This window comes from Erpetoichthys calabaricus, chromosome 12 (genome assembly GCF_900747795.2).
Source record: "Erpetoichthys calabaricus chromosome 12, fErpCal1.3, whole genome shotgun sequence".
NCBI classification, from domain to species: Eukaryota; Metazoa; Chordata; class Cladistia; order Polypteriformes; family Polypteridae; genus Erpetoichthys; species Erpetoichthys calabaricus.
Window position 1 is genome coordinate 1,231,002 of NC_041405.2, and position 26,328 is coordinate 1,257,329.

At 43.7% G+C, this 26,328-nt stretch overlaps 1 protein-coding gene and 1 long non-coding RNA gene across 3 annotated transcripts; both read left to right on the plus strand.

Annotated features, from left to right (window-relative positions):
• The first annotated feature begins 871 nt into the window (after window positions 1–871).
• On the plus strand, window positions 872–11,710 carry sgf29 (SAGA complex associated factor 29). Its single transcript, XM_028814781.2, has 10 exons — window positions 872–1,006; window positions 5,712–5,788; window positions 5,874–5,949; window positions 6,033–6,105; window positions 7,642–7,706; window positions 7,818–7,947; window positions 8,094–8,240; window positions 8,621–8,656; window positions 10,786–10,948; window positions 11,268–11,710. Exons 2-10 carry the CDS (start codon window positions 5,714–5,716, stop codon window positions 11,382–11,384), a joined length of 882 nt encoding a protein of 293 aa, XP_028670614.1. The 5' UTR covers window positions 872–1,006; window positions 5,712–5,713; the 3' UTR covers window positions 11,385–11,710.
• An 8,727-nt stretch (window positions 11,711–20,437) lies between these two features.
• Window positions 20,438–26,217, plus strand: LOC127529803 (uncharacterized). 2 transcript variants are annotated; one of them, XR_007936425.1, is made up of 4 exons: window positions 20,438–20,989; window positions 21,706–21,792; window positions 23,924–24,028; window positions 25,789–26,217. It is a non-coding gene; the product is annotated as an uncharacterized LOC127529803 (long non-coding RNA). The 2 variants fall into 2 exon arrangements; XR_007936424.1 differs by lacking the exon at window positions 20,438–20,989 and having other exon boundaries at window positions 21,400–21,792.
• The last annotated feature ends 111 nt before the right edge of the window (window positions 26,218–26,328 follow it).

Below are 26,328 nucleotides of genomic sequence, written 5' to 3' on the forward strand. Positions count from 1 at the left end.
TATGGCTGCTCTGTGTAGAAATTCTAAAGGTAATAATTCCTTGAAATAAATATTTTTACATTTATCTTCCCAGAATTCTTGATTCTATTTGCACGCCTTTCAAACTTTTATCCTAACTTCTGAAAAACATCCTATGAGTCACTGGCCACATAGTGGCTCCTTATGCCGGGCTTCCTGCTCTCTGCCTGCAGCGTATTCATTTAAAAGCTACATCTGAGGAGTCCTAAAATTAACAAACATACAACTTAAATATTATGAGTTGTATTCAGCATAACGATAAGGCGCGTTTTTGTTTCATTTGCATTACAAGCATTATGCGCAAGTCAGGTGCCAACCCCGGCAGGGACGCCAGCCCACCTCAGGGCGGACTGTGCTCTTTACCATTTGTAGGGAAACTTGAAAATGTGTAAAAATTCTAATAAAGTTAACAGCGCAGAGCGGAATGACTTTTGATTTACCTGTGAGAGTCGGCTTACGTGATCAATTGTCGATAAGGCGCGACGTTTGACCACTTGAGAGCCCCTCGGTTAAGTTGTGCATTTTTACAGCTGAGACTTTAAACATGGCAGCAGTATTAAGAATACGCCGAGAATTAATTGGAACTGCCAACGATAACACCGAGCCTGGCACCGGCAACCCCCCCATCTGCATTTGATGAGCCGCCGTGTTGACCAGCCTCTTTCTCAAAAGTGCCACGCAATGCAATAAAAACAAACGCCGATAAGACAGCCACGTGCCCATGTGCCATTGACCTTGCCCGAATCCTCCATCGCTCGCAACCTGGGGGCCCTGACTTCGCTCAGAGAACTTGGAGTGTCGCCCACTTTGAGGCCGCCGCACGTCGGGGAGGCGTGGCTCTCGAGGGGAGTGGCAGAACACTGCTGGGCCATTGGCTGCCAGTCTTTCTCCTCCCAGACGCTGCGTGGCGCTGCCCCTGCACGAAACGTCCGTTCTGTCCCTCGGTCGCCTCCGTAGTTCAGGCGTGGCGCTGCGTGCACAAAACACGGTAAGAAGGCCTTGTGCCGCCCCGCGTTCAAAACCAGAGCGAATTAAAGCTGCGCGGTAGTGTGGAAGGTGGAAGGGACTGGTGTTGCGTGTGCTTTTTACGCCGTCGCGCAGGGAGAGCTAAACCGAAGACTGGCGGATAATCCGTCCGTTTTAATAACACTGACCCCGTTAGTGGGCTCTCAGTGCCGAGTGACCACTTGGGGAAAGCAGCGGGGGTATCACTGGGGTCCAGGGCGCCAGAGTGACACCCAATGGTTTACAGAGCAGACCAGTGCGGAACTGGGGATGGCGTTTACCCCAAACGAAGAGGAGCTGGGGGCCGCCATTGAGTAATAAAGCTGGTACATTTTATTTATATAGCGCCTCGCCCGTTGCACGACTGCACATGGATGCCAATTTGGGATCCTGAGGTGATTCGGCGTGTTTGGGAGTACAGGCCCCCAACCTCCGTCACTCTGCCCCATGGAACAGCGTTCCCCAACTCCGGGCCCGGAGGACCACAGTGCCTGCTGGTTTTCATTCTAACCCTGTTCTTAATTGGTGACGTGGTTTTACTGCCAATTAAACTCTTGAATTATTTTAATAGTTAATTCTTTTAAAGATCTGATCATCATTGCCCAGAATTTCATCATTCTTTTCATTTAAATGGACATGAAATGTGAAGTGAGAGCCAACAGAAGACCCACCAAGTCAGGGCCTCAGACTCCGACCAGTGGCTTCATTAGGCGCCGACTCTTGTTAATTAAACTCGTTCTTTAATTCCATGGCTTGTTGCTGCTCTCGTTGTACGACAGCAGACGTTGCTGATGTTCTCTTTTCTAAGAGCACCGTTGAAATGTTTTGAGGATCTGAGCAGATCAACATTCCCGAGACCTTCACCTTTCTTTCTTTTCAGATATTGTGTGATGGACGCAGTTTGCTGCTACTGTTTTGGCTCACTTTGTATCTCATTATCGTTTGACAGCTAATTAAGGGAAAAAAACAATTAAGGGGTCTGAGTCTTTAAGAGTAAGTCAATTACAATGAATTCAAAAGAAGTAAATTAGCAGCAAAATCAGCCCACTAATTAAGGGTGAGAGTGAAAACCTGCAGCCACCCTGGCCCTCCAAGATCAGAGTTGGGGACCCCTGTGCTGAAGATGATGACCCAAACCGAACAAAGCAACCCAGTACAAGGGCTGAGTAAAAAACCAATTTGAACCTTTTAGTAACTTTACCAGTGCAGGCTGGTGCTGCTTGTAGGTTGCCCAGATTTCCAAGGTCCTAAACCGGGACACAACTCATTAATCCAGGGAGTGCGCAAATAGAAGTGAAGAACTAATAATAATAATTCTTTGCATTTATATAGCGATTTTCTTACTACACAAAGTGCTCAGCAATTGCAGGTTAAGGGCCCAACAGAGCAGAGTCCCTTTTATTGGCATTTATGGGATTCGAACCGGCAACCTTCCGATTGCTAGTGCAGATCCCTAGCCTCAGAGCCACCACTCTGCTCTTATCATAAGATGACATGAAATCGATACACGAGGTGATCCCCCTTTGTGTTTTAGACAAATAGGACATTTAGTTCAATTCCGGCCCGCTAGTCATAAAATGGGGTGTCTGGTCAGACAAACTGGGACAGCTGGAATTCAGGATTGACCCGGTCAGCCCGGGACGTCTGGTTCATTCCCATAATTACTAGGGCTGTCCACTAAGCAAATAAATTTGAACGCTCAAATAAAAAATGAGTTTGAATGTTCACTTATGGTAATATTTCTAGGTGTTTGTTACTTGTTAGTACCTAACGTTTTTATATATTGTTAACTTTTTAAGGGCACATTTCACACAAACATTTGAAGCTTTTCTTTACACAGAGAACCAGAGACACAGAATAAGCGACCAAGTGGTGTCGTAGACGGCAGGACTTTGAAAACTCAACTTGATGTTAAGTGGATAGGACTGGCGAGCTTTGACGGGCGCAATGGCCCGTTCTCTTCTAGACTGTTCTAATATTATTAGCCTAAAATTACCTGGCATTGCCCAGGCTTCCTTTATCTGGAACATCCGCATTTGTGCAAATGTGAAAACAAAGCAGTAGCATTCCGATTAACTCATTGATGTTTAATTTACAAAGTGACAAAGTGTGCCGTTTTGTTCTTCTACACTAAGTGCATACAGGAGGCTCGTCTGTCTGATATCTCGGGATGTAAGTATCTCGACAAAATGTAAAGGTAAAGATAGCTGGCTGAGCTCACTGCACCCGTACCCCTCGTACTGCACCACGCTATTGGCTCTCAGAGAAAGGGCCGAGAACGGCTGTGCTGTCATAACGCAGACACGCCAGTCGTGTAATTTGACGTGGAGCAGCGATGAGGTCTGCCATTCCCGTGTGACAAAGTCACATCATGTCACATCGGCTTTATGTGTCGTTAACTTCAAAAAATAGTTTGTCCACAATCACGCGTTTGCTAATTTATTGCTTGGTGAGAATTGCATAAAAAAATTTCCTTCATTCTGTAGGGCAACGTTGGCTCCCTGGGTCCTTGCGCTAAACCCCATCAGATTTTCTGAGGTGCTCCTCACCTTCTAGTTCTTTTGCTACTGGGTGATTCACTTGGTAAATATAGTTTGGTTTAAGGTTCCAGCTTCTTATTTTATGTAGTCACTAACGAATACAAACTCTCTCCAATTTTGGTAATAGTTCACACGCATGTTCATTTAAATTTTAGGCCTGAAATGATTTTTCCATTTTTTGGCTCATGAATCAGAAAGTTTGGTTTCTTTTAGACTTGTTTGGTATTAAAAGTTTTCCCTACGATCTGGAGGACGCATTGTGAAGTGGAATCTGTGCATCCGAGCTCAGGTTAGCAGTCGTCATGGCTTCAATTCTTTAAATCAAGAGCACTTGTTCAGAGCTCCACTGAGCTGACTGACACTCTTTAGAAGTAAAGCATTTTGTTACGTGGGAATCACACCTGCTAAAAACAAACCTCCCGTATGTCTTAAATTTTGTCGTATGCTGGTTAAAAATTAGGACACTTTTGGAACGAAGAGGCCCCTTTGGCCCCAGAATCTTGCCAGTCGTGTTCACCTGAAGCCGCCGTGTGGCATTAAGCAGGTGTGAGAATGTCCTGCAAGTCGCCCTTCGGCGTATTCCACTTGTCGGCCTCATTCTTGACTTTATGATTTATTAATAGACGCCAATCCAGCATCGCCACAGAACGGGCTTTACTTCCTTCAGCACTTCTCGGCTCGGTGGGCTTCAGCCGCCCACTACGTTTGCTGACTCACTTGCCGTCTGTTTGTGGAGAAGTGTAAAGGGACCGTCTGGCTCAGAGTTGTGCAGGCTTTTAACTTCAACCAGCGGCCTTGGCTCTTCGCCCGACGGTACGTAACAATAGGTGTGCAAGTCTCTTTACATTCAGTTCAGTTTATGCTTATGTGCGTAAGTCACTGAGTGCAGGCTCAGAGCGCTGGAAGAAATTCACAGGTAACGTGCAATTTACAAATTACTGTTTACATCATGCATACGTATAAAGATGACGATTAATTTAAACACACGACGCAAAACAAAGCAGTTAGAAACCGATTAGCACAAATGGGACCCTGCGCCTCCTGGCCATTGTTCAGTCAAGTCTGAGCTGAGCCCTCTAATGTGAATTTCCTCAAGCCTTCGATTTCAAGGCCCGCAGTATAAATGAGCTGTGAAGGACAGCAGTGGACCGAGAGGAGGATTCGTATATTGGTGCATAATTAATGTTTTACTTCTGTTTTATTCAAATGTCTGCTATACTGAGATACAATAAGAACAGCTGTTGAGCAGATCTGGCCAGCTGTGCCAGGCTCTTATCATCTCTTATTTAAGAAGGCAGGGTGTTCCATGGGTCCTCCCTGCGTGGAGTTTGCATGTTCTCCCCGTGTCTGCGTGAGTTTCCTCCCACAGTCCAAAGACATGCAGGTTAGGTTGATTGGTGATACTAAATTGGCCCTAATGTGTGCTTGGTGTATGTGTGTGTGTGTGTGTGTCCGTCCTGCGGTGGGTTGGTGCCCTGCCCAGCATTGATTCCCTGCCTTGCTCCCTGTGTTGGCTGGGATAGGCTCCAGCAGACCCCCATGACCCTGTGTTCGGATTCAGCGGGTTGGAAAATAGATGGATGGATGGATGGATGTTCCATGGCTTTGGGACCCTATAGCTAAAGGCTCCACTTCCCAGTCTTTAGTATGTGAGCTCTGCTTCTTAGGTAACGGTAAATTCAGATCCGTAAAGCTTTATAAGGAAGATGATGCCCTGAGCTTCACTGGAAGTGAGTGTAACGACCCGAGGACAGCAGTTGTTGCAGTGCAGTTTGAATGAGCTGAGTGGCCTGTCATTCAGTCCCAGTAGACATGAGCTTTTTGAATTCACCCTAATGTTCTGTTCAAGTCTTAAGTAAAACGCACAAGACCACACAAATGTTGAATTCACACTTTAATGCTGTACTTGGGCCCAAGAACGTTTTCCTCCTGGGTTTGAACTGGTTAAAGAGAAAAGCATTGAACAGTAATTAAGTAAAATATGTTTGGTTTGAGGATGGCTGTCTTCATGGACAAAGCCTTGAAGTCAATGGCTCCTTAATTAGAAGTGAGACATGAGGATGCCAAGGGCTAATTGCAGTGCTGCTGATCCTCCAGAGATGTTTGACTGTTCCCTCTGATCATCTCTCTCTCTCTCTGATACTGCAGAAATGGCACTTGTGTCTGCTGACACGCGGATCTCCGAGCTGCTGAGTGAGCTTCACCGGCTTATCAAGCAGACACAGGTTAGTATTTCACTCCATTGAACATCTAGTATGGTTCTCTGTAGTGTAGCCACAGCAATACTAATAAATGGATCTGTACTTGTAGGAGGAACGGTCCCGTAGTGAACACAACCTGCTGAACATTCAAAAGACACACGAGAGAATGCAGACGGAGAATAAAAGTGAGTGGAACCCTCAGAGAGAATTGCGAGGTGGCCTCTGTCATGTCTGTGTCTCTCTGACCTCCCCTTTCTGTCTGTTGCAGTCTCTCCATATTATCGGACCAAACTACGGGGCTTGTACACCACCGCCAAAGCAGACGCCGAGGCCGAGTGCGGGTAAGTGAAACCAAGAATTCTTGTCAGCTTTGTCTTGCTGTGTAACTGCACCTTCTGCTTTTGGACACACAGAACTTGGACCTACTTTTACTCAAATGTTAACGCCTTCAAATGAATATCTATCTATCTATCTATCTATCTATCTATCTATCTATCTATCTATCTATCTATCTATCTATCTATCTATCTATCCTGCTTAATATACCAAATAATTTTTCTATCTGTATCGACCTGTCTATCTATTTATATATCTATCTAATCCTGCCAACTACACTAAAAGTATAGTTGGCAGGATAGATAATATCTACGTTATCCTGCCTACTATACCAAATAATTTTTCTATCTGTATCAGTCTATTTATATATCTATCTATCCTGCCAACTATACTATCTACGTTATCCTGCCTCCTCTACCAAATAATTTCTATCTATCTGTTATTCTGCCTACTATACCAAATAATTTTTCTATCTGTATCGACCTGTCTATTTATATATCTATCTAATCCTGCCAACTACGCTAAAATTATCTATCCTGCCAACTATACTATCTTTATTATCCTGCCTCCTATAACAAATAATTTCTATCTGTTATCCTGCCCACTATACCAAATAATTTTATCTGTATCGATCTATTTATATATCTATCTATCCTGCCAACTACACTCTAATTAATTTCTGTATTTCTTTCATATGGTGTCTTATCAGTTTATATATAAATATAAATGATATATTTCTGATCCTGCCAACTACACTAAAATTAAGTTTTGTTTGTACAATGGTTCATTTTATCTGTCAATATATAAATGTGTTTAATCCTAGCAACTACACTAAATGTATCTGTCTGTCTATCTGACCTCTGTTGGACCCCAGTCATGGTGCTGTTGTGACCTAAGCTCTTCACTTTTTAGGAGTGTCTTTTTCATGTTGCACTATTAGTGTCTCCACTCTTTCGGACTTTCAACTATGTAGAAGACGGTGACATGGTATAGCTAATAATGTTGGAAGTCATTCCTCAGTTTTTGCTTCTCCGTTATTCTTTCCTGTTTGTGCTGCCATTTTGTGTACACACTTCTCAGATTAATGTGCTCTTGTAATGATTTTGGCTGCCCTGCGTGTAACTGTCTACTGCTCATCCAAATGTTACCATTTTATAATTTGCAGTATGATGTGTTTGACATGTGACAGCATATTTAATTAGATATGAATTGTTCTTCGGCATTTAAAATGAAGAGTATAGAAAATCCCCAAGGCCTCACCAGAGCTTGCTTGTCTGTCATTTTATTCAATTAAAACTCTTTTGAGTCTTCACTTCTGTTTGCATGAAGCAGACTTGTGTGTTTAATCACCAGGTTTGATGTGATAATGAAAATCCGATAAAAGGACCAGGTCAGACCAACATGGTGGTATCAGCCTAATTTGAGCCTTTTGGGCCAGCATTGTCTTTTAAAACAAAGGCACCTCTCCACACGTTCACCTGGAGTTATCTGAAGAACAGACAAACTGACATCCCTAATCACCGTTTGTCTCCTTACTCTAGAATTCTGCGCAAAGCACTTGACAAGATTGCAGAGATCAAATCCCTGCTAGAGGAGCGGCGCATTGGTGAGTCTGTTCGTATTTCTGCCCGTCTCATAGGAACAGCATGACATTTAGGGTTATAACCTTACCCACAATTCCTGGCACTCGAGCATCCTCTTTTTTCATTTTAAACAGCGGCAAAGATTGCCGGACTGTACAATGACTCGGATCCACCAAGAAAGACAATGAGGAGGGGAGTGCTGATGACTCTGCTTCAGCAGTCTGCAATGACGCTGCCTCTGTGGATCGGAAAGCCAGGCGAAAGGTGAGGAGGTCAGGACTTCGCATGGTCTTATTCATTGTGCAGTGAAGCAGTCCTAGAGCTGCTCCTCCTGACACCGTGTTACTGAATCCACTGATAGACTTTAGCATCAACCATTCAGGACAATTCTCTTCTCTGGCCTTTGGCAGCCCCCCACCACTGTGTGGTGCAATACCAGCCTCGAGCGACTATGTGGCCAAACCAGGGGATAAAGTGGCAGCTCGGGTCAAGGCAGTGGATGGGGACGAGCAGTGGATTCTGGCAGAAGTGGTCAGCTACAGTCACGCGGCCAACAAGTAAGATGACTTGAATGTTCTCAGTCGGCAGATTAGAGCCTTTTAGCTTGTGTCTGAGTGTGTTTTAGCTTTTCAGGTTTTTATAATTTTGCTTTTGACAAAGAATTCTGGTTAGCATTTTGGTTGTGGTGATTGGATAAAAGTTCTTCTGGTTTTCACCCATGAAGTTTTTACAGGTCTACATTCACCTTCTGGACATTTGTGATAAAACCCTAATGGCCTGCTGGTTGTCATTTTCTGACAGAACTGCAGTAGGCAATTCATTGGAGAAGAACATTGGAGAAGCTGAGCCTTAAGCCATCTTAATGCCTGTTGCTTTTATTAACACAGACTGATGAGAAACTGAATTTCGTCTCTTCTGTCTCCGTATCTCTTTACAGGTATGAAGTTGATGACATTGATGAGGAAGGAAAAGAGTAAGTGGAGGGGGGAGCAGGGCTACCTTGTTTATTCCACAAGATCTCTAGCATCCTACTCAGACCTTATGATTATGTTTGTCCATTTCAAAGCATTGAGAATTTGTGAAAATGGAGTCAACCTTGGTCAGTGTCTAAAGAGCACCATGGGTGACATGGTTCAGAATTGCCAAAGTTTGGTTTCAGTGCCAAATTTAACATAATCGATACCTCAGTCTGACTTAGGTTTTACAAAATGTGAACAACGCAGATTTGGGAGTCTTAGCTTTGTGGTGAAATTCATGGAAGTTAAATTATAAAGACAAACAGAAAACCAACATACTAATAAAATGTGCCCTATATATATAGTGGCAAAGGCGCTATATAGGCGTCGACCTGACACAGACTGACAACGGAGGCATGTGTAGAAAAAATGTACAAGGATTTTTCACGTCTTCCCCGTGTCCCACAGGCCCAACACAGTCCCAAAACAACACACAAAGTAAATCACCCCAAACCACACACTTCTTCCTCCACTACTCCTCCCAGGCAGCTTCGTCCTCCTCCTCCTGACTCTGGTGCCCTGAGTAGTGGATACAGTCCAGCCCACATGAGCTTGTTAAGCCATGCAGTGCCCCCTGGTGGTACCCATGGAGCTCAACAGGGATGAGCTCCAGTGTTCCACCATTGTGGCCCCGATACAACCTGGGGGGCTACCACCAAGTGTTCCGAGTGTAGCCCATGGGTGTTTCCCCGGATCCAGTGTCAAAGGGGTATCCCGGCTGCCCGCCACAATATATATATATATATATATATTTATACACACAGTATATTTATGCACACACAGCTGTATAAGTGCATAGCTGGCTGGGTCATGGAGGTACAGGGGCCTCTTTTGCTGTCTCTGGGCTAAGATTCCTGTTTTCTGATTCCCACAAATTCATAGGGTGTTCTACACAAGCTAGCATATATGTACAAGGAAAGTCTTCCATTATGAAATTAAAATATTCAATTTAATTAGACGACTGGAAACCTGGACATAGGAAATGCGTTAGATGACAAAGAAGTGGGAGTTCCAGTAGATCCTCATTTCCTCAGCCAGACGGTGGGCTGGCTACGTATTGGGCTACCTGCAAGTCCGGAGAGGTGGTTCTTCAACTGTGTAAATGAGAGTACTTAAACGTTTATTAAGCACTTCTCTGGGGTACTACCATCAAAGGACTTCCAGAAGTCCAGACAGGATAAACAGCAATAATTTCAGGGAAGTTGGGGTGTGTGCAATGATGAAAATGAAGGAATCTCTCCGCAAGCAAACAAATGCGGGTGCCGTAATAGCCGCAGTATTTGTTCACTTACAGTCTATTCTTTAACAGAAACATGAGGTCACAGAGGGAATCTGGCTAAGTGTAAATGGCTCTCAGGTGTTGGGAAGGATTTCTTTATGCAGAGGACAGTTGACTCCATGGAGAAATTCCGATCTCACGCAGAAGTGTTTGAGGAATTTGTTGAATAGGAAGTAAGTTTGATTGATTGACATGCTCTCACCAAAGCTCCTCATCTTATTGATTTTCTTTCTGCTTTTCCTGTGAGGAATACAATAGCAACTTTCTGAACTGGACAGACCAGGCCTGCCTGTCCCCAACAATGTTCTCCGGATACTCTTTAGACAATTGGAAAACAATTGCCTGCAGCATGTGGCCTTGTACTTAAATCAAAGTGCAAAATGGTCATCTAATTGAAATGAATTCATGCCCGCCACAACATTCTCGACATACCCAGTATCTTTTTCCAGATGGCAGAAGAATGTAGAATCCTTGAGAGGGGCGAGAGGAGCCCAGCACAATGCGTCAAACAGTTCAGACATATCATTGAAAGAGCGTGACTTACAGAGAAGGCAGAGGCACCCGAGTACCACTCTCTGCTGACCTCACTGCAGGCTCTTACGGTGGAGCACATTACAGTTGAAGTACCAGACCATAATGCGGAACATTCTCAATGGTGTCTGTAAACTGGGGGGAGACGGGAGACTCCCTTGCTTCAGTCGTCTCAAAGTGCAGTCCCTGCTGGACCCTTTTAAGTTAGGGAGGTCGTATTGGTAGTCCATGTGAGGTGTGCTAGGGCAGGAAGTAACTGTCTGTCTGTCTCTGCAGGCGTCATACTTTGAGTCGCAGGCGTATCATCCCACTCCCACAGTGGAAGGCGAACCCTGAAACTGACCCTCAAGCACTCTTCACAAAGGACCAGCTTGTGTTGGCTCTGTACCCACAGACCACCTGTTTCTATCGTGCGCTGATCCACGCACCTCCGCAGCGGGTAAGTCTGACCACTGTGTGTGTGTGTGGGAGTGTGTTTTGTTCTTGTTGGTTTACTAGGCTTTGGCTCTATCTGTTATATAGTGCCTTTCATCTATCATACAGCACCTTTACATGTCTGTCTATCGCCTTTCATATCAATCTATCTATGAGTTATATAGTTCCTTTGACATCTGTCTGTCTATTATATAATGTCTATCTGTCTATCAATCTGTTATATAGTGCCTTTTATCTATCTATCTATCGTGTCTCTCTCTCTCTCTCTGACCATTTCCTGCTGTAGCTTCACACGTTTCTCTCCCTTTGCCTTTCTGTTTCAGCCACAGGATGACTACTCTGTGCTCTTTGAGGACACGTCCTATGCCGATGGCTACTCCCCTCCCCTCAATGTAGCCCAGCGGTATGTGGTAGCCTGCAAGGAGACTAAGAAGAAGTGAGGGATGGTGTGTGCGTAAATGTCTAGACCCAAGGCGATGTGACTTCTAGAGACAGAAGAGTAATTAAGAGATGGAGTTCTACATTAGAATGTGTATCTTTGAGTAAGGTGAGTTTTGCGAGAACTCATCTGTCACAGTCAGCTGCAGCCAAAGGGGCAGTGAACGACATGGAAGAAGCTGGTATGTCTGTCCAGAGAGGTCTGAAGTGAACATTTGTGTTAGATGGGAAATAAGCAGGAGGTTAGGAGGGAGCTAGCCAGAGAGGACTTTTGCCCGACTTTTGGATTTTACTATACTCATCATAAAAATAAACAATTTTACTTTCAGCCAATTCGGTTGTCATTATTATACTCTTTTCTTGGAAGGAGTCTGCATCCTCCAGGTTGTTCTATGTTTGGTGCTGAGTATAGCATCATATATAATCTGTGTGTATTTGGCATGATTCTATACTAAGATGGGTTGAAATCTAAATAATCAATGTAGACTTCAGCATTAACATTTGCAGTGCACCATTTATTGGAATGTATCATTTAATGTATATAGTAATAAAATACATTGCATTTGTCATTCCAACAGTTGGTGCATCACAAATATTTGTAATAATTAACATGCATTTGTCATTGAAGCCGATGGTGTGTACTTTTACGAATCCCATATGACAGAGATGTAGCATCCAGACAAACCCACAGATGGACACTTGCCCTTTTGTTAAGGTAGATACTCTGATTTCTGTCCATCCCGCACTGTATGCCCGTCTGGTTCCTATGTCTCTGTTATGTACCTTTTGGTATGGGAATCGTAAAAGCAGTGCTAATGTTTATTATGTGCCATCTCTTGGATAACAGAGACATAGCAGCCAGAAGGACACACAGACACTTGTCCTTTTATCAAGGTAATCTCGTGAAACACGCCAACCTACGGTCTTTAACAAAAAAAATGCAAACAAGTTCACGTTCAAGCACTTTATTGTCATTGTGTGACACGACGAAATGACTTTTTGTGACAGCCCCAAGGTGCATTTAAAGAAAAGTCAAATAATTCCAAATATGTTGTATACAGTGTTAAGTGATCAAGTAACCAGAATAAATTATTATTGCTCAAAGTACAGCAGCATAAATTGTTAATGAATAGTACATTCCATATGCTATATTGTATTACATTAGTATATTGCACATTACCACTATAGCTTATTGCACAAGTTCAATTAGAAATGATCTCAGACTGAGGAGATTCAGAGTTCAGAAAGTTTACGGCAGATGGGAAAAAGCTCTTTTAGTCTGTTTATGCGTTCATGGAGTGACCTGGAGCAGACGTCTTCCTGACGGCAGGAGCTCAAACAAAGAATTTCCAGGATGAGTTTGGTCCTTGAGGATGTTTTTGGCCCTTCTCACACAGCGAGTCTTATACGGGAGTTTGAGTGATGGCAGTTCAGTCCCAGTAATGGCCTCTGCTGTTTTTATGACCCGCTGCAGGGCTTCTTTAGCAGCCTTGGTGCAGCTGTTGTACCTGCAGGCCATCATGCAGTTAGTTAAGATGTCCTCTATAGTGCGTCTATAGAAATTAACCAGCAGCTTCTGGGGGAGGTCAGCTCTCCTTAGCTGCCTGTTGTTGTACTTTGCCTATTATAGCCCAGGACAGGTCCTCTGAGATGGTGACTCCTAGAAACTTCAAGCTGGAAACTCTCTCCACAGCATCTGTATTGATTGTTATCAGACTGTAATTGGTCTTTTTAGTGGTCCTAAAGTCCAGAATCACTTCTTTGGTCTTTTTGGTATTTAAGACCAGGTTGTTGGTGTTGCGCCATGCTGTCAGATTCTGAACCTCTTCCCTATATGCAGCTTCATTGTTGTCTGTTACAAGCCCATTGACAGTCGTATCAATTTAACATTAATGTTTGATTGGTGGATGGGTTGGCAGGCATGGGTGAAGAGTGCATAGAGAAGGGGACTTAGTATACATCCTTGCGGCACACCAGTGCTCAGGGTAAGGGTGGAGGATGTGTGTTTGCCCATCCTGACAGACTGGGGGCAGTTGGTGAGAAAATCCAGTAACCAGTTGCATATGGACAGAGCAAGTCCTAGTGCATAGAGTTTTTGGATCAGCTGGTTAGGTATGATGGGATTAAATGCAGAGCTGTAGTCAATGAAGAGCATCCTAACATAGGTGTTGGGCTTTTCCATGTGCAAGAGGGCAGCATGTAGAGCCACACAGATGGCGTCCTCAGTTGATCTGTTTGACCGATAGGCAAACTGGTGTTGGTCTAGATCAGCTGGGATGGAGGCTTTGATGTGGGTGATTACCAGTCCTTCATAGCACTTTGCGATGACAGGGGGGAGAGCGACTGGTCGATAGTCATCAAGACAGGTCATCCTCGGTTTTTTGGGAACAGGTACAATGGTTGTGGATTTCAGGCACAAGGGGAATACACCTGAGGAGTGACAGAGGTTGAATATGTGTGTAAATACCTCCGCTAATTGGTCAGCTCAGGCCTGGACAACACGTCCTTGCACATTATCAGGACCTGCTGCCTTCCTTGTATTGTTGTTTTTGAGTGCCCGCCGCACATCATGTATGTGTACGACCAAAGGATGTGAGTCGAGCTGACCCGAGGCTGGTTATTGTCCTTGTCAAACCATGCAAAGAAACCGTTCAGTTCCTCTGCTTGGCTGGCATTGTTATTGGCCAGTATGTATTGTACGTCATTTTTCTTTTTGTGGTCCGTGATTAATCGGATGCCTTTCCACATCCGCTGTGAGTCTGAGTTACTGTCAAAGTCCTCCTCAATCCGTTGTTTGGACATTAGTTTAGCAGACTCGATGCCCTTCTTGAGGTTGGCTCTGGCAGCTCTATAGGCTGAGGTGTCTCCTAATTTAAAGGCTTTGTCCCTTTGCCTGAGCAGCCGTTTTACTTCATTATTCATCGATGGTTTCTCATTTGGGTAGACCTTAATCCTTTTGTTGACAGTGACATTGTCCACACCAAGGTTATTATAGTTTTGCCTTTTTATTTCTATATTTTTTCTGACCTTACTTAGAAATTCAGTTTAGTTTTAGTTTTCCTTCATCATGTATTTTTAGTTTTCATTTTGTTTTTATTTCACAAAGACATTTGTATTTTATTTTTATATCTATTAGTTTGTTTTAGTTTAGCAATTATAGTTAAAGAGCTACTGTGGAGTTTAGTTTTGTAGGATTTGGATATAATATAAGGTTAATGTTACTGGAAGTTTACTACACTACATGGTTTACTATTTGATTTTGTTTTTGTCTGATAAAAACAAGCATAATCAAAGCCAGATACCGAATATGAACAATTTTATAGAATTTTATGATTTTTAAAAATATTTTCTATGTCATTTGTGCTGAACAAATGTGGATGGATTGTTGGCACTTTTTATCTTTTCCTTTTATTGCCCAGAATGGACCAATTTGTAATGAAATTTAGGTGAATTTTAAGGTTTGAGGGTTTTTTTACTCTAAATGTCTACAACACACAACATATCCCACTCCAAGACAATGTGCCTATAATGAATGCCTTCAATATTGCACTGAAATGTCTCTCATACTGGGCTTTATTTTCTAGTAGCCATATTGATCTCAGATTCCATCTCAGGCACATACAATTTATAAACAGAATTTTGCTACCTGCAGGCCTGAAAAGATACCAAAAAAATCAGAAAATAGATTGTACTGCGTTCTGACAGGTGCGATCATGAAAATCATGGCGGCTTTGGAAGAACATGGTTTTTAGGCTTAAATCAGTGTGTAGACCCCACCTAGTTGTATTATTAAACGATTTCAGGCATTTGAATTACATCTTGATGTACAACAAGTGCAAAGAAAGGTGGCACAGTAAATAGCTTTCTATCTCACATGCTTTACACGCCCATATTCAGCTTGATCTGTCACCGCAAATGCTGTGTGAACACGCGCCCTCCGTCACCAGCCACCATTCACTGAATGAAATATATGTGGGTGGCTCTTGATGGATTACTTTGTTTTAGAATTATAAGGGTTAAGGACTGTTGCAAAGAGTATTCATTCAAAAATGAAAACTAAAAATATTTTTAGTAAATTATTATTTTATTTTAGTTTGTTTTTCCAGCTAATATAATAGTTTCTATTAGTTTTAGTTTTTCATTTTGGTTTTGTTAATTTTATTTCAGTTTACGGAAATGTTATTTTAATAATAGTTTCAGTTTTGATTTTAGTTTTCGTTAACTGTAATAACCTTGGTCCACACAGTAATTAATATAGGACAGCACAGATGAAGTATATGTCTCTGAGTCTGTCTGATTAAAAAATAGATTCCAGTCTGTTTGTTCAAAGCAGTCCTGGAGTTGCGGCAGCTTCAGGCCAAACTTCATCAGTCTTGCTAATTGGATTAATAATAACTAGCCAACGCCTGCCGTAGCATACGGCGGTGTAACAATAGGAATGGAAAACGGTGAGAAAGGAACTCAGAAATCAGGAAGAAATAAATACTTCTTGAAAGACGGAGTTGTGAATAGGTGTTTTGGTGGAGACGACAGACAATGAGTCGAAAGATCTAACCCTAGAAAAAGCCACGTACAACTGACCACAGCTGAAGACTGGTTGTTGTAGATTAACGGAAATCTTTGCAAACGTTTGTCCTTGGGACTTGCTGATAGTCATGGAGAAGGCGAGTCTGAGTTGGAATTGTGTGCGTTTAAATTTAAAAGGGAGATTGGTGTTGGAAGGAAGGAGAGAGATTCTGGGAATGAAAATATTTTCAGAAGTTTGGATAGCGATCAGTTTGCACTCAATAGTATTTGTATGTATTTGGGTAACGATGAGTCTTGTTCCTTTGCAAAGACATTTTGATGGCATAATATTTTGGAGGAACATAAGTACAGCTCTGAGCTTCAGATGAAGGCTATGGGGAGGCATGCCAGTTGGTGTGAGGGTGTGTAAAAACTCCTGTGGGTACGTTAGCTGATCGTCACGGAGTACTGTATCTACACTCTTGAAGGTCACTTTTTCAGCCTGTATAAGATCAAGAACTTTGTTGTTAATATGTAGAGAATCGTCGTTTGTGACGGTAAGTATTGGTCTTGTAGCTTTCACTTTCGAGAGCTCTCCTATTTTTTTGTGAGTTTTAGGACTTTCATTTCGTTCCACAGCCTGTGTTTGTTGATGGGAGAGGCAATGGTGAGGGATCGAGAACCACGGAAGAGAACGGGCAGTATTTGGCGGAAATTAGGGATACTGTCGTTCATTTTATAACAAAAGCTTTTTAAAGCTCGTGGTGAAAGGGCTTTTTCTGTCTGTGCACCCAAGCTCTGAAACTCCTTACCTTTAGTGGTTAGGCAAGCCACTTCAGTCACCACATTCAAATCACACCTAAAAACGCACTTCTTCACACTGGCTTTTAATTCTTAACCTGTCTTATTCCCACTTGCTTTTTGCTATTTCTCTGTTTTATTGGGTCCCCTGACCTGTTTTTTTAGTGTCTCTGTTTTAATTCTCTCTTAATGTTTGTTTTTTTAATATTTTGCTTTTAGTCTTGCTTGTTTTAACTGTACAGCGCTTCGGTCAGTTGTAATGCTGTGTTTTTAAGCGCTTAACAAATAAAAATGGTATGGTATGGTAAAAGCTTAGGAAAGAACCATTGCAGTATAACGAAAATATGAAGGAGTGAAACCAATGCCAATGATCGACAGAGTACCTTCCTGTAGCAGGCTACAGAAAAGACTCCCAGGCGCACACATGGCTGAAGTGAAAGGTCACACAGTAAGGCTAGATATAGGGCAGTGATGTGAAACCAATGGGGTCATGAGAGAGGAGCGGGAAACATGGTAGACCAAAGGAGGAATAGGAATCGAGAAAAGCGGCGTGGGGGTGTATGGGAGGCCTCAGGCAGCGTGGAGAAGGGTTTGGAAGAGCAGGAATAGGGACCGGTTTTGAAGAAGAAGCATGACGAACCAGAAGAGAAATGTATATGAGAGAATTCTTTGCATTTATATAGCACTTTTCTCACTACTCATAGCGCTCAGCAATTGCAGGTTAAGGGCCCAACAGAGCAGAGTCCCTATTGACATTTACGGGATTCGAACCGACAACCTTCCGATTGCCAGTGCAGATCCCTCGCCTCAGAGCCACCACTCTGTCTGATCAGTACTGTTGATAAGGGCTTTGTGCGCTGGAACAAGAGACAAAGAGAGATGATCAGACTGGCCGAGGTGGGGTCGTCTTTTATGTTTGTATAGACCTGCTCTAAGGTGTTCTCCCCTCTGGTTTTACAATGTACATGCTGATAAAATCTGGGGAATACATCCTTAAGATTCACTTGATTAAAATCCCCAGCAATGATAAAAACTGCGTCAAGTTGCGAGTTCTGCTGTTTACTGATAACGTCAATTTTTCAAGCCCTGACGTTAACATTAGCCTGAGGAGGTATGTGTACTGCTGTAACAATAATGACGGTAGGTAAAACGGTCGGCATCTTAGCATCAGATATCCCACGTCTGGACAACAAAACTTGTTGATTGTAGTTATATTAGTGCACCAAGCATTATTAGTAGAGACACACAGCCCTCCACCTGTTTTCTTACTGGAATCGGGGGTTTGATCAGCTCGATGGAGCCTGCAACCTGCAAGTTCAACTGCTGTGTCCGGTATGGTGGGATCCAGCCACGTCTCCAAAAAAATCAAAAGGCAACAGTCCCTTGTAGTTTTATGTGTGGAAATATCCAGTCGGAGCTCATCCATTTTATTTGCGAGTGATCTGGTATTCACAAGAAGAACGCTAGGAAGAGGAGTTTTATGCGGAGCAGCCTTTAGCCTGGCTAGTAATCCTGCTCACTTGACTCTTTTTTTTTTTACTTCCTCTCCCTGCGCCGTCTGCATCGTCGTCTTCCAAAGTGTAGGAGTCAACGTAAGTCCCAGTGATCTGAAAATCTTCTGTGTTATAATAATTATCTGTGCTATTAGAGCCAATCTGTAGAAGCTTTTGACGACTGTAGTGGACGGTCGCTTCCGTGTGTAAAACGATGAAAGTCACTATTAAGAATGATAACAGCAGAAAAGAGCACCTGATCAGCCGCAGCGTCTGTGCACACCGCCATTGTCTGGTGGTGAAGATCCAAGTTAAAGCTAAGGAGCTGTTGGTACCTCTTGTGTTTTCTAAATAGTTACTTGTTTCTGTTTCTGTTGTATTGCATTTTATTACTTGCAGTGGCTCATACAGAGCAAGCTGAACTTTTCTATTATTGCAACACATTCTTTTATTTTTACTATTTAAAATACAGCTTGACGTTGATGCCACTGCTTACGTAACTTTGCTAAGTGGTGGTCTTCAAAGAAACATTGATGTGAAGATGTAAACACAATCTTATCAAATGGCTGGACATCTCGACTATTTGACGATCTTTTGGGTGGTCACCGTGCACTCGTTCTCGTATTCTGTATCCTGGACTTTGTATTGCGTGCCTATGAGCCGTCATGTTTGTTTGCTGCTCAGTGTTCAAGATTACTTCTTGCTCGTCTATGTGCTTCATCATCTTGTCTTTTAATTCTTTCCGTCTCTTCATCACTTAATTGTCTTCTGCGATGTGCTTCACACTCGGCAGATGTGGCTGCTTTTTTTTTCTGCCATTATGATGGTTTTTCAATGACTTTGCTGTAAACGCGTGCCCACAGGTCACTTTGCCATCCGTTTTTTTACACGTAGTAAGTTCAATGCTGCTCCTTACATTTTTTTTTTTGATTTCCAGACCATGTAGACCTTAGCATTTTATCTCCACTTCTCAACAGCTTTTCCCGGTGAAGGTCACGGAGGCAGCAGGTCAGTCCAGACCTCCCTGTCCACTCCTACAGATTTTAGCTCTTCCTGGGGAATTCCCAGACATTCCTAAGCCAGCTGCAGGGTCTCCATCCAGTGGGCCATATCTGGAGCAACTCTATGGGCATGTTGTAGGGATGCCCCCTGGGGCGACTGGCCAAACACATTATACACATGTTAAAAATGCTAACCCAACAATGTCCAACACTCTCAACATTTCTGCTCAGATTTCATCCACCTCAGCAGCCTTATAACTATGGAGTCCTCAGACCACCATGTGACTTCGGCAACACTGATGGGATCTTCCCCAATCTGACGTTCGTTCTGGTGCTGCCTGCTGGTAGTAGGTCATGGGCACAGGGTTGAGAAATTCCTCAAAGTACTCCTGCCACCGCTCGGCAGTTTTCCCAGAAGAGGCCAGCACCTCTCCGTCCCTGCTTATCACAGTCTAGGCAGGGTCATTCCTTCCCCTTCTGTGGCATCAAAACAGCTTTCCAGAACAGCCTTGAGGCCATCCCATGCTTGAGCATTCCATAAACACTTTTTTGCACCGGTTCTCTTAGCCTGTTGGTACCTCTCAACCGAGTAAGGAGATCCTGCAGAGACCATTTCTCTGAAGGCCACCTTCTTCAGTGTGACAATTTCCCTCACGTCTGGTGCCCACCATCAGGTCCAAGGGTTGCCATTGTGAGATGTCCTGACAATCCTAAGACTACAGCCTTTAGCAGCTGCTTCCACAACTGAGGCCTTGAACAGGGTCCATTCGGACTTGATGTCCCTGACTTCAATCTGCACATGGGAGAAGTTCTTTCTGAGGTCACAAATAAAAGCCGCAGCCAGTTGTTCCGAGGACACCCTAACTGCACCTCTGGGCTTACCTGGATCATATCTAGCATTTCCAGCCCCTTGCTTCAAATCCAACTCACTACCAAGTGGTGATCAATTGATGGCTCTGCCCCTGTCTTTATCTGAGTGTCCAAAACGTATGACCTCAGGGTCAGGTGCCACAACTACAAAGTCCATCATCGACATTCAGTACAGAGTGGTCTGCTTATGAGCCTCCTGGTGTTAGAACATAGTGTTTGTTATGGACAATCCATGATTAGCACAGACATCCAATAACAACTCACCATTCAGATCCATAATGTTATATGCACACATCATGTATATATAAATATATAATGTGTGTTTGGATTATACATATGTATACAGAAATCCAAGTATAATCAAGAAGCACACCTGCCTCGGAGGGAAGCAGGATAACAGAGGTGCATTTGGGGGGCGCAACTCTCCCACCAATAATTGTAAAATGCTGCGGCGATGGCCGCTGTTAAAGAAAAAAATGCCAATCACATTGCAGCTTGTCTTTTCTGTGGAGCCAATCACAACGTAGCTTGGTTTTTCGGGCGCAAGATTTCCAGATCGGTTAACCAATCGAGGCTTCCCTTCAAAAGCAGAGCCCAATTGAAGCAACGGTGGAGGGTGGGTCTTGAAGAATTCTGCCCGCCGGCCTCTCATTATAGCCCGTGAGCTCAGCTGACCAATGGAAGAGCGGCGACTGACCGTGGTGGCCAATAGCATGCCACGACTATGATAGCCCCGCCTTCAGCTGTGGAATGCGCGGAATGCAAGATGGCGCGGCCTCTCGAGGAGCCGGAGGATCGGAGCGCTGAAGTGCGGGAACGCTGGGCAAGTCAGCCGTGGCGGTGAAGTCGGTTGCAACGCTAGAGCACCGAAGGGAAAAAGACAACAAAAACACGACAAGACGATGGGGGGCACACAGTGGCAGGAGAATGGCAGCGGTGAGAGGGGCCCACTGGGTCGCCATGAATGTGTGAGAGCGGGTAGCCTGCTGTCCCGTGGAGTCGCGGCGCTAAGGGAGCGAGAAACGGGAAAAGGAGGAGGAGGAGTCGTCGACACGGGGCAAAGGATTGTAAACCGTTGGGAATGGGGGTCCTGTGCCCGGGCTGGAAGAGGGTAGCATTCGCAGCTCGTCCTGTCTGCGGTGATAGAGTGTGGCGCCGATGGAGGCCCCTCTCGAGGGCGGGCTAGCGAGCGAGCGCTGCTAGCGAACAGCAGTGCAATAAATCGCGTGTGAAGCCAAGGTGGCCGCGAGGTGGTGGTGGAGGGGGGGGGAACGTGGCGACGAGTGCTCGAGTATGAAAGGGCCATTGGAGGAAGAAAAGGCAAAAAGGGGGGAAAAAACTTTTATTTATACCAAAAGTCATCACATAGAAACAGAATAGAAGAAAGCGAGCCGCGGAACTGACCGACACGAGTGGCCTGTCGCCAGACGCACCGGGCTCACTTCGCCTGGTCCCGTCCCCGCCACCCTGGACACCCGACTGGGCCCCCTGATACCTGCGTCTTCGGTAACGTGGCGGTCACTCTTTGTTATATATTGTGGCCTCCCTCATACAGTATTGTATTTAGGAGAGTTAAACCGGTTACACGGACTTTTGTCTTGGGAATGTAGTTTGTCACCAAAAAAGTCACCAAAGTATCTTGTACCTTCCAGATGTTTCCCTAATCTGTCCACCACATTGTACCCAACGGGCCTGATAGATGAAGAGAATCTTGCGCCATGGGCATTTGGAACCAGCAGGTAACAATTATTTACATAGTGCCTTTTAAATATAGAGTAATATTAGGCGCATTACAAAAGGTAATAAGTGGAAACAAAGAAAAATCAATCAAACAGTAATACTAAGGGTCAGATGATCAGTGAGAAAAGAATATAAAAAAAAACAAAAACTTGGGGGTCCCACAACCAGAAGCCAGCCAAGACCCCACCTGGCATTCTATCATATACCTGTGTGTGTATATTTAACAAAATAAAGAATTAAAGAGGGTCAGACATTATCAAGGACAGAACTTCAGTGTTCTTCAGACTGCCACCAGCCTCATGTAATTTTGTCCAGATGGTGGTGGCACTGACAGTTAGTGATGGGCGTTTCAATTCACTTCACCCAATTTACTCTTTCAAGCTACTTGATTCTTTTCATTCATTTTAAGTATTAGATGCTGATGCACTGGGGTTGGTGTCTCTGATCACGTCACAGATCTATGCGTCATTCACACAGACTCCACCTGAAGTGGTCACCACAGCCAGCCAGATCCAATTGACTTTTACTTTTTGTTCTGTATTTTGCCTTATACAATTTCTTGTATTAGGAATTTGTTAGTTTTTGCATACCCCTTGGGGTCAGAGCGCATGTAGGTTAAGGGCTTTGCCATGAGAGATCTACTCTGCTGGGCCCTTGAGCAGTGACGGAGATTAGAACCGGCAACCTTCTGGATACGAGTGCAGATCCTTCGCCTCAGAGCCACCACTCCACCCGTAGTCACCTTAGTCGCTATCCCACAATCCTTTTTCTACTCAAATACACCAAGCATGTGAACACTTGGAGGAGTAGCACCTCTGTTTATGCAATTAACCCCCGAAAAGTCGTAGCACCTTACATTATATTGTAAATGTTATGAAGTGCAGTTTTAAGATTACAGGTAAATAAAAACACAACACACTATGGCGGTACACTTTGCAATGAGGGTTAAAAAAACAGCACATCTATAACTGGAAAAGCATATTATGGTCAGCATCCTGGAGTTACCTTTTCTCTGTTGTAGACTACGAATTGGACACAGAGCCGTTTCCCTTTAGCCATGTTTGAACCCCGGACCTGAACTTTAGGAATGCCAGGGCATTTCACCCAAGTGAACAGAGTGTTGATGTAATCACAAAGGTTTCTCTAATTATAGGTGTCACCAATTAGCATTTAAAAATCACTAATTAAAGATAAGCTAAGGGAGTTGAGTATTAGGGCAATAAAAGAATGGCTGCACAAAAAGATGCCATCGCAGTCACGTGTGAACAGTAACTTAAAAATGAGCCATGTTAAGAAGTAACGGCCATTAGCAGCACTAGTATTGTCCTGGCTATATTTTTAAACTAATTTAATGGTATCGTGATTAAAAAAAAAAGATAACCAAATTCTATGAAAAACATGAGAATATTTAGGCCGTGTGCAGACATTTGACTCGTGTATGTTCATTTGTTTTTCTGCCAAAAATGGACAACTTTCAGACCACAGTTGCAGCCTGATAACCAGCAGAAAAGTCAAGTTACAAAAGACCTTGCATGTAGGAGTCTTAAAAAACAAAAGCGGTAAATGCTAGGAGCTAACAAAATGGCTCTTGCTTTATGAGTAGGTTGTGCTTGGGAGCAGAAACACAAAACACACACACTGCCTGGCAGCAATCAAGTCCAGCGCCTTTCCAGACTCTCTGCAGCCATTTTGTTTTTACATTTTCTGTTTCTTAATGGACGTCCGAGTGTGGATGTGCGCGTGAGTGAGCCCAGCTTGCTACCACCCTAAACTGAGAATATCATTATTTAGAATTTAAAGGGGATACCTGAATTAAACAAGTCTGAGAAAATTAATTTGGGTATGACCGAAATCATTGATAATTGATAAGGTATTGGTTTATCTGATGCAGGTCCATTTCTATTGTGTGTATCGGCCCGGACGAACCTCATATACAGTCATCCCAGCTGATAGAGCTCAGTCAGACGACTGTTTGTGCCATTCCTTTTATTTCTTATCGGCCCTAATCTCCTTCTTGTTTGCTTTTTTTTTTTTTTAACTAGTCTGTTGAATGTTGACTTGCTTGTTGGTTGCTCCTTCATTTATTCGCTGCCTTTTAATTTAATTGACAGGTTCAACTTCTCATTGCAGGTAAATTCTGCCAAGCCAGTGAGCACTGACTCACAGGAATGCACTCCTTGAAGCCGTCATTTTCCCCCAAAAGGCAAAAGACTCTCGTAGCAGGGAAGAATAAAGGTGAGTCAGATTGTACTTGAGTGTATTTTACAGGCCGTGTGGCATAGTGGACTTCAGACCCTGAGGTGGTGGGTTCAAATGCCACTACTGGCACTGTGTATCCAGTTTTAACTTGGATGTAGTCGAGTCACCTTGGATATGGAGTTAGCCAATCATTAAAACTCATAAGAGCTTTGTCCTCTTTTTTTTTTTTTTTTTTTTTAATTTGTCCTCTTTTTTAATTTGCTGATAAACATGACATCCTTAAGTAGACTGCAGGGGTGGGCAAAGTCAGTCCTGGAGGGCCGCAGTGGCTGCAGGTTTTTGTTCCAACCCAGTTGCTTAATTAAAAAACAATTCTTGCCAATAATTTAATTTCATAGCTTGTTAGTGCTTTAACTCTGCCATGTCACGTCATTCTCATATCCTAGATTTTTTTTTTTCCTTTGTAAGGATATCATCCAAATAATTTGAAGGCAAAAATGGATGAGTTATTCTCAGTGCTTCACTTTTTTCTCTTCACTTTCCTTCCAAATATTTAATTAAACCCAATAGTGCATGAGAAATACACACGGGGGTAAATGGAGAAATGCTGGTCTGTTTTGTCATTTGCATGTTATTGCTAATTAGGAGCAATTAAAAACCAAGAATACAGCTGTTTAAGACAAAAATAAGCAATAAGGCTTCAAAATCTTAACAAATGAGACAACTAAAATGAAGCAGAAGTGTTACTTGAGCAATAAGTGCTTCTTATTAAGCAACTGGGTTGGAACAAAAACCTGCAGCCACTGCGGCCCTCCAGGACTGACTTTGCCCACCCCTGGACTAAGGAGTTCTACTAAAGGTTGAACGTCCGCTCTGTTGAAGCTGCTGGTCGTGGTGAATATTATCTACCTTAGCTTAGTGTCCCCTGCCATAAACTCTTTCTCTGGTGTGTGTTAGTGAAATAAATACACGGGATAGCACACTAAATGGGAAGTGCCGTCGCTCTCCTTAGGACTTTTCTGTCAAATGTTATTAATTTCTGCTCCACACTATAAAGGCTTATAGGGAAGTTGATAGTTTGTGCCAACACAGCACTGTTTCCTCTAATGGCAGCTTTGACAGGCTTCCTACCAAAGTGGCCTGTCTCCCCTGGGTGTCTTATAACCCAAAGTGGGCAGGTAGTGTAGTTTAAAACTTGAAATCCACAAGGCTGCTCCCAAGTGCAAGCCACATAACTTGAAAGTGCACAGAGAGACCCTTTGGAAGTTGCCTTGGACAAAGGACTCATCCATGCGTAGTAATATATGAATGGTCCTAACAGCCCATCTAGTCTGCACGGCTGGATCCTCCTCTCCGTGAAGTTCTCAGTTCATAATGACCTCCTTGGTGTCACCTTCTTTGTCAGAGATGTCCGTGACTTTGGTTCCAGTTTCTTGGTGGATGCCCCGCTTATCCAGACCTCCTATCTTGGTATGAAGTCCAGTCCCTGTGCTGCAGATTTATTTTCACCAGGTTAACCCAGACTACTGATACAGATTAATCCATTTTGTGCCCACCACATCATTCCGAGGCAGAGTCAGACCCCCGCGCTAACATCAGCGTTCGTGCAGCCTTTCAACTCTTTATTCCCAGCACAGAGCCCAACCATTGAGTGGTAATCAATTTTCAGCCATACAGAGACCACCCCCTTTAAGCCTCGCCAAGTCCTTGTGTGCAGTCCATGTACTGGATATGTGAATAGCAGCCACAAGGTGGCACTGCTTGCCAAGTTATTGATTATGGTTTTTGTTTTCCAGATGCATCACCTGAACCGCCGAGTTGTCAGGATGTTTTTCCCTCATGCACAAATGATGAAGGTCAAGCCCCATTGCTATATATACAAAAAGAAATGGCCTGCAACACATTTGGAATTAACCGTGGGGGTCCCGAGCCCCTGTTTCCTGGGCCTTTTCTTTAACCTCCTTGGTTCACAAGTGACTGGCAGGATCCTTGCACCTCCCGCTATTCCCATTTGAACTGGGGGCTGACCCCCTTTTTGTGTTGTACTACTGTCCGCCATCCGAGCTGAGCAGTGCAACAATAAAAAGGGCATCAGCCTGCTGGACTGTCTGCACACAGTTGGCGAGGCAGTGGGCACAAACCATTGTTAAGGGCGCCGTGCAGTTAGCAGTGAACTTGCTTGTGTACTTTTAATGAATAAAATCCTTTATTTTGTTTTGCTGTGATCTCTTTTGTTGTTCTTCATTGTGGTTTAAGGTACAGCTGGCCTGACGCCGCTTCTGTTGAGGTCCAGCCTGCAGTGTGTGGCGCTAAGCCCTGTCCAGTCGGTTACGTGT

Excerpts from the sequence above, each read along its gene's own strand:
- sgf29 (XM_028814781.2), top strand. The coding sequence starts at position 5,714 with ATGGCACTTGTGTCTGCTGACACGCGGATCTCCGAGCTGCTGAGTGAG. Across the intron at positions 8,657-10,785 it reads ATTGATGAGGAAGGAAAAGA|GCGTCATACTTTGAGTCGCA; the intron begins GTAAGTGGAGGG and ends CTGTCTCTGCAG. Across the intron at positions 10,949-11,267 it reads TCCACGCACCTCCGCAGCGG|CCACAGGATGACTACTCTGT; the intron begins GTAAGTCTGACC and ends TTTCTGTTTCAG.